Below are 15808 nucleotides of genomic sequence, written 5' to 3'. Positions count from 1 at the left end.
ACAATATAGTAAAGCATTTGCGAATGTTTGCTCTCTGTAAGGGTGGTAATAGGTATGGGGCATGCATTGCATCATTTAATCCCCCACAACAATCTCTGAACCAAGTGGTACTGCTATATCTTTTTCAGGGATGAGGACATGGAAATCTCCAGAAGTTAAACAACTTGTTCCAGGTCATAAAGTTGGTAAGTGGCAGAGCCAGCATTCAAATCCAAAGTCCCTGATCCCAACCACCAGGCTTATTTCTAGCAACAGACTCGCATGGTGTGGTCACATGTTGTGGTAAAACACTGCTTCCTTAGAACTGACACCAGGTCACCAAAACACTGCACCCATGGCTCAAACCAGTTAGCCTTGGTCACCAGGCTCTTCAGTTATCTGATACACCACATCCCCAGCCTCTGATTTTCTGACACCCGCGTCCAGCCCATGGGGCTAAGGCCACATTACTCCCTGGCCTCCTTGTCTGGTGTTCTCACTTCCACCTCTCCACCTGCTGCCACGCTGCTTCTGAGCAAGGCGGCGCTCCATCTCTGCTGCCAAGTCCTCTCCCTCCTTGCTCAGGGGCAGGCAGCACCCGGTGCTCCCTCCTGCCCAGGCTTTGCTCAGTGGGAATGATACTGTTTAATTAGCTAGTTATTAATAATAGGAAATGAGCAAAGGGGGGGAGCCAGACATTATAGGCATGTCATTTGGGCAGCTTCACCAGGAGGCTACAATTTCACACTCCCCAGAGAACCACCAGCCCATTCCCCATAGATTACTGGGGGAAGGGACCAGACTAAGGGGAAAATGGGTGCATATACAGGAAAGTTGGAGTGACATAGGGAAGGTGCCTGGCAGTCAAACTTGGGAACAGAGATCATTGGCCAGAGTGGGCAGGGCCACTGCAAACCTGCAAAAATGTGGGAATGCATAATCCCCTAGACAAAGGAGCTAGTGCTCTTGTGTGACTCCTGGAGCTCTCCCTTGGCTCTCTGGTTCCTTTGGCTTTGCTCCTGCCCGTGTTCCCTCCATAGCTGCATGGCCCAGGGCCCTGGGGACCCACACACGATGGACTGATAGACTGCAACTGTGAACACCAATTAAGCTAGCCTGCTGCTGTACTGGACTGTGCGGACATGGAATGGAAACTCTGGGCCCTTGCTTTGATCTTAGCCCCGCTGAAGGCAAAATGGGACTTCTTCCTTAGTGGGACAAAGGGAAATGGGATCTTGGAAATGCAGGTGTGTAATTCCAGAGATATAAAGCTCTTTTACAATATCTCATCCTCCCCTGTGAGTCTCAGAAAATTCTTTTCTTGGGATATCTCAAGAAGCCCACTCCCATAGCAACCCATGGAGACACGGAGATCTCCCCACAGGGAACAGAACACAGGAGTTTCTTACCTATAAAAATCCTCTCCCGCCCTCTATGTACCAGTCTCTGAAGCTGATGCTTCACTTAAGGCTGCTCTGGCCATGTATGCTTAGGGAAAGTGCTTACCATTATTATTAGTCCCTTGTACACAGCTTCAGACCTTGGGGCTGCAAAGTTGGGTGCAGATTTAACAAACATTTTTGTTCATGGCCAATGTTATTCTACTATGTTCCAGGGTTGCTTTAGGTACTGGAGATACAATAGTTAACAAAAGCTTACAGCAGTCCTTCCCTCATGGAATATCCCTTTTCCCTTTCTGGGTTAGGGTGCATACTCCCATAGAATAGTTCTGGAGAAGTACTGCCTGGAGTCATCTCCCAGCCTTTCTACTTATAGTCTGTGTGACTTCGATTAAGTCAGTTAACCTCTCTGTGTCTCAGTTAATAAATTGGAAACATTCATAGCATTTCTCTCAATGATGTCATTAGAATTAAATAAGTTAAAATAGTTAATAATCTATAGTAATGTATTTAGGACAGTAGCTGTAATATTGTGACTTATAATAAATATATATTTGGTCTTCCTCTTAAAACCCTTGGAATTTCTTAAGTGATGAGAGTTATAGAGGTGTCTTTTGTTATGTTAATGAGGAAACTTTTGAAACCACCTAAGAATTGGAGGCGGGTTCCCAGGGGAAACAACCGTGAGATTACAAGGTTGTAACTTTTAGTACCAACCCTGACCTCTGAGAAGAAGAGAGAGGCTGGAGATTGATTTCAATAACCGATGACCAATGATTTAGTTAATCATTCCTGTACTGAAGCCTCCATAAAAGTCCAAAAGGATGGGGCTCTGAGAGCTTCCAGGTTGGTGGACATGTGGAGATCTAAGACGATCTGCATACTTTCCCCATACCTTGTCCTATGCATCTAGTCTATCTGGCTATTCCTAAGATATGTTCTTTTATAATAAACTGGTGATCTAGTAAGTGAAAGTTTTCTCTGAGTTCTGTGAGCCACTCTAGCAAATTAAACCCATGAAGGGGGTTGTTGGGACCTTCAATCCATAGCCAGTTGGTCAGAAGCACAGGTGACAACCCTTAAATTGCCATTGATATCTGAAGTGTGTGTGTGTGGGGGGAGGGGCAATCTTTAGGATGGAGCCCTTGACTTGTGGGATCTGATATTATATCCAGGTAGCATCAGAATTGCTAGGTGGTATAGACATCAAGCCTAGTTGGGTGCTGAATCACAGTGGCACACTTTAAGTTCCTAATGTATGTTAACTATTACTGTTACTTTATTTAGATAATTAAATATGTAGATGGAAGAGATCTTCCTTTGGTAGTATTCTCCACTAGGCTGTAAACTTCTTAAAGGCAAAGGCCAAGATTTCAGTTCTTTTGTGTTTGCCACACCTGGTATTATAATGCTTCCACAGCTCCGGCAACAGATAACTGCTCTTGACTGACAGGGCCAGCAGAGGACACGTCTGCTTTGAGGTCAGGATAGATCTGGGCTATCTTCGGGCAAAACTGTGTTCACCGGAGGGATTCCATTCTTATTATCACATTTTTTGAGAAAAGACAAAGGTACACCAAGTGCTTTCTGTTGTTTGTGTAAGAGAACTTGCTTTAATTTCTCTTGAAACACGTCCCAAGGTTCTCATGTTAGAAAACATCCTCTGCCTCAAAAGGAAATGACATGACTCACCTTGATTTTTCAATGGTAAAGGCATAGTTTCCCTGAGTTTGCTTAAAAGGTTTTTCATTTCTCGCATGTCTCTGTAAAAGTGATAGAAAGAAAAAATCGTCAGCTGTAAATTCTGGAAATGCAATCTCAGTCTGTTCTGTGATTCAACGGAAGGACAAGAGTCTGTGCTTAATTGTACTAGCTCTAGTTGCAACAAGCAAATATTGAATCTATTTTGCTTTTATAAGAAAAACAACAACCCAAGATGAGTGACTCTCGGAGGAAAGAGAACTAGCCTGGCCGAGATTTCTCTCGGACATTCTGCTGCAGGAGCCCTCATCTCTGCCATGGGTTGGACCTGGCCAAGATCAGGGAAGAGCCCCTGGTCACGAGGATAGTACTTCAGATTTCCAGGGGGAGGCGGAGGACACACAACTAGAATAATGGGGTTACCCTGGGTAAAGCTGAGGCTGGATACTGGTCAGATGGCTGTTGTGGTTGTGTAGGTTCACTCCCTGTTGTCTCTCTTTACCGGGATTGGAATTTGGTGTAACACAGGTGTTAAGCATTCACAGGGCTAATATTTATTAAACTGACTTGGAATGATGGGAGAGAGTATGACAAATTCTAACACTGTCAGAGAAGAGCTCTTCATAGTGGATGAAACGGAGAGAGAGAGGGAGAGAAAGAGAGAGATGTGACAAGGGGTGGTGGGGGTGGTGGAGGTGGTGGTGGTGGTGTGGGACAGCTGGGCCTTCCTCTAGACCAGTGGTTCTCAACCTTCTGGCCCTTTAAATACAGTTCCTCATGTTGTGACCCAACCATAAAATTATTTTTGTTGCTACTTCATAACTGTAATGTTGCTACTGTTATGAATCGTAATGTAAATATCTGATATGCAGGATGGTCTTAGGCGACCTCTGTGAAAGGGTCATTCGACCGCCAAAGGGTTTGCGACCCACAGGTTGAGAACCACTGCTCTAGACACTGGCCTATATGTCTGACACTGCATACCTCCAACATCCTTCCTCATCCCAGACTACCTATGACCAAGAGACCACAGAGCTGGAGAGTCAGAAGCCATCTTCCTAGTAGGAGGAGGCAAGATGGACTTTTCAAATCTTTGGGATAGTGGTTCCCCATATGTTCAGCAATAGTTATCCACTGGAGTCAGCACCCTTGAAATTCCAAGACATAGTGGTGGATTTCATTTGAAAGAGTAAATATCAGATACATCTTTTTTGTTAGGCAAGCAATAGCTGGCACTCAGGATTTAAGAGAAAAAAAAAAAAGGTTTTTCTTGCGGGGGGGGGCGGGGGGCGGGGGATAATCTTAAAATGAAGGATATACTATCTATTAATCAATTTTTTCCTGCCATTTGAGGAAATAGAGCCATATTTTAATTTTACGTTTAAAATCCCTCAGTCCATGTCATGAAACACAACTGTTCTGTTGAGTATAGTTTGAGAACCACTTGCCCTAGGGCAGTGGTTCTCAACCTTCCTAATGCTGCGACCCTTTAATACAGTTCCTCATGTTGTGGTGACCCCCAGTTTCATTGTTACAAATTGAACATAATTAAAGCATAGTGATTAATCACAAAAACAATATGTAATTATACATGTGTTTTCAGATGGTCTTAGGCGACCCCTGTGAAAGGGTCGTTTGACCCCCAAAGGGGTCGAGACCCACAGGTTGAGAACCGCTGCCCTAGGGAGACCCCTATGGGCTCTCCTCCTCAAGTATTGACTGGTATGTGAAAAGGAACTCGGGAGTAGCTGTTGGAAAAGGAGCAGAAAGCAGCCTGTGGATCTGTAGAAATACACCTGTATAAACACGCAGAACACTTTCCTCAGGTGTAAGGATTGTCTGTGCGGTACTGCATATTGCTAAGCCCCAAAGGGTATTTCTAGAAAGAGAAGTGGGGGAGAGGGAGAAGGAGGACAGGGCCCTGCACCCAGAAACACAAGGGCACCCTATGTTTTCCTGTGACATTCCCAAGGGTCGATGGGATGGTGGGTGGTGGGCAGGCACAAGGTGGGAAAGGGCTAGTAATGCAGTATGAGAGGCAAGGTCTCCTTGGAGAGTACCCTTTCTCGGCCTTGGACGCTTCATGGGAGAATCACCTTTTGCTGAGCCCTACTCCCTGACAGCCTGATTTGGTTGGTTTATGGTGGGGTCCAGTCATCAATGTTTTTAAAAAGTCCTCCTGGTGATTGTGATGTGCAGCCCAGTGTAAGATCCTAGGGCTTAAAAACAGAGGAACTGTGGAAGCCACCCTCCCAGACAGGTCTATATTCCTGCTTCTCTCAGTCATTCCCATCTCCTTCAACCTGAATCCAGGCTTTAGGATAAACTGAAACACAGCCAGCTCCTTGGGCTATACGCCCCTATTGTTATGGCTAGCCATAGCTTGCTTCTGCAAGCATAAGAGTTTGGATGTGGCTTCTCTGCGAAAAAGATTTTGCTGATTTTGCTGATGGCTTATGCCCTGACCACAGCCCTCTGGCAGATATTTCTTCCTGGGCATAGAGCAAAACATTTTCCATTTTATAAATTAAGATAAATCACTCCCTCATCATTTGTCTATAGTTCTAGCAAACTGTGCCAAACAGCTTTATTGTTTGAATTGTTGGATTTACAAGCTTATACAAAATCCAAGTTTTATTAATAGTACATAATTACCACATGCTTCAATTTTCTATAAAACACAGAAATTTGGCAATTAGCTTTAGAATTATATTATGATCTGAACCACAATGGCTATAAATGCCCTCGTGTGTTACATTTCTAAAAATTAAAAAAGAAAATGTTTCTTATCTTGTCAATGACTCCCCCCCCACACACACACACACCCCACACACACCCCCTCACACCCCGCACAGAGCGCTGGGTGGAAATGCCCAGCATTCATTCAGCTGCTTTGTGCAGGCGCTGGGGACATCAGTAGCAAAGGACAAGATATTAGCTTGAAGGACAATAAACAAGCACCTTGTCCTTCTGCCTCACAGAACTGCATTTTTAGCATCTAGATGAGACATGGCACTTATCCTTGCACCCTTTCCTCAAGTGAAACAGAATCACTGTAGAATCTCTTCTTCCCAAGAAAGAAACTCCCTGTCTAGCAGTGAGCAACTGCTCGCTAAGACAGATGCATTAACTCGCTTTGACCACTAAGGGGCCATCAGCTACATTCTGGGAGAATAAGAGAAGGGAGCCCAGCAAAAGGCTGTTTGTGAACTAGACAGCATGCTCAGCCCCTGCGTGGCAGCTAAGCAGGCCATTCCAAGCATCTGAAATCCGAGAACCTCCCAGAGGCATCTTGGCACAATTTGGGGACCCAGCCCACTAGATAAGCTGTGACAGTACGTAGATCCAACTTTCTCCCTTGCCAAGGAAGCACACTGTTTTATTTCCATGGAGACGCGATTGTGGTAGAGTAGGGTGAGCAAGCCTGCCTCCACAGGAGGTTCTGCTGCTGTTCCATGGCAGTTTGGACCCCTTAACTTCTCAATCCAGTTTTCTGAGCGCTCTGTTTCTGACTCTGAAACACAAAATCTTGACTCTCTGCAGCCCAGAGGAGTGGAGGAGGATTGGCAGTCTATTTAGGGTAACTTCCCACTTACCTTTCAGTGTTCTCAATGTCTGTGGAAACCTGCCAGGCATGCTGCTGCGTATCTACGGGGGATGAAGCGGAGTCCTCTAGAGCAGGTGGTTCAGTGCTCTCTTCAATTTTGCAATCCAAACTCTTGGTTCCCCCTCCAGGCTCCTTTCCTAAGGGGCAGGGAGGTGGGGCCGGGGGTAGGGGGTGTTGGTAAAGAGGAGACAGACAAGAAATCATAAGTGCAGCTGTATGCCCAAGATGTCATTACAAAGGTTGGCTATGCTTTGGACCAAATGCTCCATTGACACTAATTTCTGAATACTAAAATAATTGATGTGTAAAAATAAATGTGTGTGTGTGTGTGTGTGTGTGTGTGTGTGTGTATGTGTGTAGCATGTTTGCACAACATTCTAGGAAAGATAGCTTGAGGTTGATGCAATTTGAAGATCAAAAGTAAAGGTCCTGTCTTTGATGGAGTGTTGGTGCTCTGTAACCCATTCTTGGGGAGTTAGATCAGGAGAAGGAGATAAGCAATTAAGTGGTGATGAACTATATACCATTCATCAGCCTAGAGTAGAAATGAGCCTCTGAATATGCAGCCAAAGCACAAACACAATTCACTGATGAGAACTTTTGATCATTTTGCGTGGACTTTATGCACATTGATCCTGGGTAATGGAATTGCTTTTCCAATTTTATGGCATGCTGTTGGGTGGAAATTAATTAAGCACACAATTTAGCATATTACCACTTCACAGTGGGAGGGCACTGACCTCTTAAAAGCTTTTGCAGTGTGCTTCCTGGGAGAGTGCAGCAAATGCAGTCCATTTGCTCCCCACCTCTGGGTAGGTCAGCGTAGGATGCTAGTCTGTGAGATTGAAATGCCTTGGGGAATGGGGTATGGTTTGGGCAGCAAAGAAGATACACACAAATGGAATTCCTTGCTCTGTGGGCTCTGCCTGGCTTAGGGGCCACAGTGGCCCCTGTCCTGCCATCAGGACTCTAGTGCCCAAAGGTTTTACTCCTTATTTCAAAATGAATTCACCTCCTTATTTCAAACTGAAATATATCAGGTATATTATATTAGTTTCAGGGATACTAATTAGTTTCAGGCATATTAGCTTTAGAGAACAGGTAGTATAATGTTCCTTCTTGGAGTCCTCTCTCTACCTTCCTCATAGGTACACCTTTTACAACACAAGCATCAATAGAATCCAATTCATGACCACTTTGTTTGCACTTACTGCCTGTAATAATTCTACTTTTATAAGACAAATACCATTCTATAGCTTTTTCAAAGTAAAATAACTATTCATGTATTCCTGAAACGCCTATGAGATTGTAATGGCAAGCAATATCCTCCTTTTCCTCACCTAGCTCTATAATGTGTGAGATTGTAATGGCAAGCAATATCCTCCTTTTCCTCATTTTCCAGACCTAGCTCTATAATGTAGATGAACAAGAATAGCTCTTGAACGTTGGACTTGAAGTTCAGTACTTGTGTCAGCTCACAAACTCTCTGAAAAAATTTCAGAATGTTATCTTTAAATTTTTGAGTTATGAAAGGACTTCGAAATATGTCTAGGGATGGATTCTTATTATATTAACTAGAGACCCTATGCACGAAATTCATGCAAGAGTAGGCCTTCCTTCCCCTGGCTGCCGGCACTGGCTTCCTTCTGGCACCCGGGACCCGGGCTTCCCTTGCAGCCTCGCCTTCATCGGGAAGATTGTCCGGAAGGATGTCTGGTCTAATTAGCATATTATGCTTTTATTATTATAGATTTTTTTTGGCATTTGATTGGCATTTGCAATCAATTTCCTCCCTTTTTTTTTGTTAATCCTCACCTTTTTTTTTTATCCCCCCCCAAGGATTTTTTTCCTTTTTTTTTTTTTTTTTTTTTTTTAGAGTGGAAGAAACAGGGAGAGACATAGAGAAACATTGATGTGAGAGAGACACATTGATTGGTTGCCTCCCACAGGCACCCTGACCCGGGCCAGAATGAGCCTGCAACCTAGGTACGTGCCCTTGACTGGAATCAATCTGCAGGCTGCTGCTCTAACCACTGAGCTAAACCGGCTAGGGCAATTTCCTTCTATTTCTTATTTTGAAAATTAGCAAACCTACAGCAAACTTTCAACAATGATACAATGGACACCCAGATATTCTAGTTTCACAAATTGTTAATAATTAGCCATATTTTCTTTTATATTTCATTCTCTCTGCTTCTGTCTCTCTCATCTATATGTGTATGTATTGTACATAGGTTTCATATATTATATTGATCATATATATTTTTTCTATATAAACAATTTAGAAGTAAGTTGCAGACATTAATGACACTTTATCCTTATTACTTCAGCATATATTTCATAAGGAACAAGGATGTTTTCCTATATAACCTCTAAATAATTATTGTATCCCAAAAAATCTTTGGTTAAATATGAGTCAATGCAATTTGGTACAGTGCCATTATTTAATAGTCTATATTAAAATTTCCATAATTGTTCCAATAATATCCTTTATAGGTTTTTTTTTTAATCAAAGGATCCAATTAAGGATTATGGACTGCATTTAGTTATTCTGTTTCTTTATTTTCCTTTTATTTAGAACAGCACCCTTATCTTTTTTTGGTCTTTCATGTTATTGATATTTTTGAAGGAAGAGTCCAGGCCAGTTGTTTTATAGAATGTCTTTCATATTGGATTTGTCTGATTATTTCATATGTCTAGATTACGAGTAAACCTTTTGGCAAGAATATTATAGAAGTGATATTTTGACCTTCTTACGTTGTGTCAGAAAGCACATGAATCAGTTTGTTCCATTATTAATGATGTTAGTTAAGTGTTATTGATTGCTTGGGTAAGGTGGTTTCTGCCAGCTTTTACCATTGTAGATGTAGCATTTTCTCTTTGTAATGAAATATCTATGGAGAAATTTGTTGATATGTTATGGCCTTTCAATTTAAATCTTTGTTTAGGCTTTAGAAATTTTTATCTATTTTTGTTGATTACTTCTTTCTATTCTCTCTGTTCTTTCAGAATTCCATCTATTTTTCTTAACTACCCCCCATACTCCATAATTATTTTTGAGGTAAATTCTGAGATAATACCATGACTTGATTTTTCATTTCATTATTTTAGGCTCTCAGTATGTCCATTAAAATAATTAAGAACTGTGAAGGGTTTGAGATTTTCCTCTATCTGTGAGTTAGCCTGCTACAGTTTAATAGATACTGGAAGAAGACATGAGACTCCTGGGTCGGAGACAGCTTATTACTCACACAATGGCAGTAGCCAGAGTATCAGCATTGGTTTCTTGAGTCCTAATTCCCACAGGGAGATACAAAAAAGGCCAGATCTTATCCATACATCCAGGAGCCTGTGTGACAGAACAGGAATGCTGAGCTTAGGGATTTTGAGTCTTTTTATAAGCATGTCTGCCTTTTGCTCCAGAGGGAAACATTTTCATTATACTGAATAGTAAGCATGCTTTGCTCCAGAGGGAGACACTGTCTCTATTTCCCAAGGTATTTACTAAATAAACATCCTTGAAAAGTAGTGTAAAACAAGGGCCAGTCAGTGCCTCACTTTGCAAGATGTACAGAAATGCAAGAGACTAAAGGAGAATTGTCTTCCAACAGTAATTAATCCAGCTATTGCATTTTTATTGGTTGATACCATTTTTGTTTCCAATGAATCTGGCTGCTTCCTTCTGTTTGCAGACAATTATTGTTTTATGGGTATGACAGACTAATAAAACTTTCTGAGAATACTGATTACATATATTTTGAATTCTTCATCTGTTTCCACTTTAAAATTTGTTCTTCAAGTATCAGTTGTTTGTTTTTTGAATTTGGCATTTTCCTGTCAGGGTATTGGTTTTTCTTAAAAATCTAGTCATTCCTGATGTCTATTTGATACCATTGTAAATAACCTGGTTATTCATAAGATAAAAGGAGCAAAGGAAAGGCCAAATAGTATAGTCATTTATGCAGTTTTGCCAGGAAACGGCAGTTGAATACTCCCCATGAAGCCACCAGTCTGTCCCCCACTGGGGAAACGGACTAGACAGGGGAAGAATAGGCGCATGCCCAGTAAAGTCTAGGTGACATAGGGAAGGTACTTGTCTATGGCTCACACCTGGGAGCAGGTCATTGGCCAGCATAGCATGGCCACAGCAAGCATGGGAAGATTTGAGATACTTTAACTCCTAAACAAAGGAGTTTGCTCTCTCTTCCTCTTGCCTCTTGCCTCACACTCCTGCATTCACCCACAATTCCCATAGCCATGTGGGCCCCACACAATAGACTGATGGACTGTAGCTAGCCTATTGCCAAACTGGATCCAGCTCTACTCTGGACATGGGCTTTGCTTTTAGCTCTGCTGAAGCCCCAGCTGCACATCTTCCAGGACTGGATTAAGGGAAATGGGACTTTAGAAACTGAGGGATGCAATTCCACACAAATAAATATCACTCATCCTCCAGTGCGAGTCTCAGAAAATTCTTTTTCTTGAGATATTATAAGGACCCCACTTCCACTAGCAAAGGAGAAAGACCACCCACACATTTCTTTGATAACATATTCAGATTAGCCTTTGAGGACATCTGTTTGCCTATCATTCTGATTACAATATCCTCTTTCTGGTTATTGTAGGGGAGGGGGAGGATGTGTGGCTGGATAAGGTGTGTCTAAAGCTTATAAAGGGTGCTTCTTTCTTATTTTTGAAAAGAGGTTTTAATTTTATTTTTCAATTATGGTTTATATTTAGTATTATTTTGCATTAGTCTCAGGTGTACAGCATAGTGGTTAATCATCATATACTTTACAGAGTGTTCCTCAGTATTTCCAGTACCCACCTGGCACCATACATAGTTATTACGATACTAGAGGCCCAGTGCATAAAATCGTGCATGGTGGGTTCCCTCGGCTGGGCCAGAGATTGGGGCCTATGGGGAGGGGGCGGCCGGCATGGGGGAGGGACCGCAGGAGGTTGGCCAGCTTGCCCCCCCATCGGGGCCATCAGGGGGGACAGCCGGCAGTGGGGAGGGACCACAGGAGGTAGGCTTGCTGGGGAGAGGAGCTGTGGGAGGTTGGTGGCCGCCAGCCCCCCAATTGGGGACAATCAGGGGGAGGGGCTGGCTGGGGGGAGGGGCCACAGAGGTTGGCTGTGGGAGCACACTGACCACCAGGGGGCGGCTCCTGCATTCAGCGTCTGCCCCTGGTGGTCAGTGCGTGTCATAGCAACTGGTCAATAGTCATTCCAGTTGTTTGGTCATAACAGTCGTAAAAGTTGCTAGGCTTTTATATATATAGACTAGTGGCCCAGTGCACAAAATTCGTGCACATTAAAAGGGAATTAAATAGAGGAAATATTTTAATATTGCTCTTTGCCCTTTCTCTATAATAGAAGTGTCAGAGATGAAAGAAAATTAGTAAAATGTATACGAAAATATCCCTCCTGTCAGTGTCTGGGCATGCTACAGGACCCAGAGTCAAGTCCCCACCCACCCGCGCCTCTCAAAATCGTGCAAGACCCAGACCCAGCCGGCCCCACCCCGGTCAAGCCCCGCAGGGCAGGGGGCATGGCCTCAGATCCCCCGGCCCAGCCTTAGGTCCCCCAGCCCCTTGAGGGCACGAGAGGATGATGACCATTTGCATATTAGCTCTCTATTATATAGGATTATTGTCTATATTCCCTATGTTGTACTTTACATCCTGTGACTATTTTGTAACTACCAATTTGTACTTCTTAATCCCTTCACCTTTTCACCCAACTCCCACCCCTCTGGCAACCATCAGCCTGTTCTCTGTGTCTATAAGTCTGTTTCAACTTTGTTTATTTTGTTCTTTAGATTCCCATGTAAGTGAAATCCTATCATATTTGTCTTTCTCTGGGTGCTTCTCATCAGCCTGTTCTGGGGGTCCCATGCTTGCTGAGTTTCCTGTTTACCACTCCTATTCTAATGAAATATACTGAGCAATTTACCCTGGGAAAAAACACTGGCGTACTGTGCTTAGTTTCTTATTTCAACAGCTGTCCTTTTAGAAGCTCAGAGTTATTTTACACTGTGCTCTGCTTTGCTGCAGTCCTCACACTTAGACCAGGCACTTTCCTGGGGCAAGCACTGATGCCCTTTGCTCAGCATGGGGCAGCCCCGCTTTTTGACTACAACTTCAAACATTAATTTCCCTGACAATAGTTCCAACTGTCTGAGATTTGCAATTGTTGATTCCAAGTTTGAAGTATCTCCAGAACTGATTTCACTTTTGCAGTAATTTTCTACTGCATGAATTTGTATTATTTCTTCATGAGTTTCTTATCAAGCTATGGTTTCCTCTGTTCAGTTATATTCACCAATCTAATCCCAAGTACTTTCTAGTTTTGAGAAATTCCCTAGTTTTTAGAAATTCCTTAAAAGTTCTAGTTTGTTGAAGTCATCCTTTCTTATTTTTCAGGGGCATGGGAGACAACCTCTATATTCTTTTCCTCTTACAAACAGGAGGGGTCATGTGACAGTTATGGCCAATGAATTCTGAGCAGGAGTGATTTATACCTTTTCCAGACTGGCTCCTAGAAATCCTCCCATATGATCCCCTATGCTTTATTTCCTCTCCCAAATGACTAAATGGATGTGGAGAACAGAAAGAGAGACACTGCCAACCCCATCCAGCTCTGGCATTGGACTATGAGATGGATAAATAATGAACTCTTATTATTCTAACCCATTGAGATTTGGTATTTCATGCAGCAGTTACTCTACCCTGACAGATATAAGAACTAATATGGATTTATTTTTTTCATTATATCTTTTTCTGTTATTTCAATAGATTCTCAGTAGGAGGGAAAATACTACATGCATGAGTTTAGTTCAACATCTCTGAACAAGCTTTTCCTCCAATTATACTCCCTCTCTTCTGACAACAGATACAGAATGAAAGCAATTCACTAACTTGTTCAGTAATTATTAATTGAAAATTTACTCTGCTCCAGGCACTGTGCTAAACGCTGGGGATACAATGGTGAGCACACTCAAGGTGATCAAATCTAGAGAGGACAACAGACAAGAAACCATGCAACTATTCCTCAATGTAACGTGCTGCAATCTGTGCCATGGAAATGCCTGGGAGACACACTTGGTGGGCATCATCCCAGCCTTGAAAGGCTAGGAAAAGCTTCTTCCTATAAGAAGTCCCATCTGAGTTATGACCCAAAGAAAGTATAGAGGTAGGCCAGGTGAAAGGGATGGGTGTGGGGTGGGGTGGTGTGGGTTTTAGGCAGAGGGAGCAACTGGGAAGAACTTGTAAGTTCAGGTTCCTCCAAGTAGTTCAACATGCCTTGAGTGTGGTAGGGCAGAGTATGGGGTGGGGCACAGGTGAGGGGCTTGCTGGTGAGCAATGAGGCTGGAGAGGATAAAGGATCAGAGTTCACAGCTGCTCTTCTAAGCCATATTAAGGAGTCAGCAGAGAAACACCCCACAAATCTGGACAGTGGCCAACTTGAGTTCTTCCACAGCTTCCCCCTTTGACCCTTAGAATTATCGTTCTAAGTTGTTCTTAGAATGGAGCCCTTTTCTCTAACATCAGGTGGGCTCTCAGGAAAGGAGTCAACCTGCTTCCAAATGGCATCTTCAAGTCAATGTGTCACTTCACCCAACAAAGTGAGTATGCATTGAATATCATTTCACTTCTTATTATGAAATAAAATTAAAAAAACTCTGTCCCCTGAAAAATCAATTTCAGGCTTCACTGAACAAATATTTGCTCAGATAAGGGATGAAGGTAGGGGAGAAGGAGAACTTTTAGAGCACCTTGAAATCATTAAGCTGGCTTCATCACTGTTTAGAACTAGGATATCAAAAAGTTGGCCACTTTTCTCAGGGCCTTGCAAAGCTTTCTGCCTCCAGCTCCTTGGGGACTTCCATGTATTTTTAGCCTGTTTATGGATAATATAATAGGCATGTTTGAGGAAATGTTAAGGGAAACCACCCATGAAGCACATACCAGTTTGGAAGGCTGGTTATTCTTATATTCGTGAGAAATCGTCAGCCCTTTTAGGGGAAGAAAACTACATCTGATTGTGGGGCAGCCTCCAGAGTAGCACAGAACACCCTCACCCTCAGAGGTCCTAGCCATTGGCCCGGGGGATTGGGAGGGGTCATTTATTTAGAGTGGGGGTCTTTTATTACACTCCACTCTAGAGACCACGTCCCTTCTCCTGATCTCTTATTTCTCCTGTCCTCTTTCTCCTCTTTTCTCCTTTTAACTTCCATTCCTTCTTGCTTTCCTGCCTGTCTTCAGCCAACCAGTGACAATGAGAAGCACTGACATAAACAGTGCCTTTTTCTGAGGTCCTGAGTGTAGCCTCTAGTGTTCAGCAAAGTAAATTTCCCCCAGAATCAAAACAAAATAAACCCATCGTCTCTGAGCTAATAATGTAACTGTGTCCTATCATTTCCTTGGTGGCAGAGGCAAACTCCCTATGTCCTTTGTGCTCCGACACATTATCTGCTATGAGACTATGCCCAGGGAAGGTTTTCGGACAGTTGTCATACTGACTGTGTAAACAAAATGAACATGGTTGGCATGAGATGCAAGGAAGCTTATCCGAATAGTTATTCTCACTCTCATGCATTTTCATAACTGGTAGGTGCCTTTTAATTCCACGCACTGTGAAAAGAAACATGGGGAAATATAGGCTGCTTGTTAAGTAATCCACTTTGACTCTCTCCTTTCTAAAAAGCATGTAATTTAAATAGAAATAAGTTACGTTAATTCAGTTGTTTACCTGGTTTCAAATGGTTTCAAATGCTTTTCTATACTATGGTAAGAAGTTATTCAGAGTGCCATAAAACACATAGTGGAAAACAACAATTATATCATACACAGAGCTCCATTCTTCCCCATACACTGAGAAATAAACATTTGCCAACTCAGAAGAGATGCAGAACCATCCCCTTTCCCCTCACTTCCCCTCAGTGCTACGCTGTGATCCTTAGGCACTGTAGTGCCATCACTGCTCCTGGAGTGGCAGCCCTTGAGGTGGCTTCATGGAGGTGAGGTCCCCTGGCAGCACAGGAAAGGGGCAGACAATAGAAGATACTTTAGAAGAGGCCCCTCTGAGACTTTTACTGCTCATTTCTGGCCTTTAA

At 42.9% G+C, this 15808-nt stretch overlaps 1 protein-coding gene across 3 annotated transcripts in view; it reads right to left on the bottom strand.

Annotated features, from left to right (window-relative positions):
• Positions 1-15808, bottom strand: part of RGS7BP (regulator of G-protein signaling 7 binding protein) — a 93221-nt gene that overhangs the window by 12694 nt on the left and 64719 nt on the right. For 2 of the 3 annotated variants that reach the window (XM_005857930.2, XM_014548955.1), the window contains exons 4-5: positions 6677-6824; positions 3072-3142 (exon numbers count right to left, since the gene is read on the bottom strand). In XM_005857930.2, the coding sequence (XP_005857992.1) occupies positions 3072-3142; positions 6677-6824 (219 nt within the window). Of the gene's footprint in view, positions 1-3067; positions 3143-6676; positions 6825-15808 lie in introns of those variants that run through there. The other variant, XM_005857931.2, reaches the window with a different exon arrangement.

Source organism: Myotis brandtii, unplaced genomic scaffold (genome assembly GCF_000412655.1).
Source record: "Myotis brandtii unplaced genomic scaffold, ASM41265v1 scaffold115, whole genome shotgun sequence".
Lineage (NCBI taxonomy): Eukaryota > Metazoa > Chordata > Mammalia > Chiroptera > Vespertilionidae > Myotis > Myotis brandtii.
Note: the sequence above shows the minus strand (reverse complement) of the source record. Positions and strands in the feature narration are given on the sequence as shown.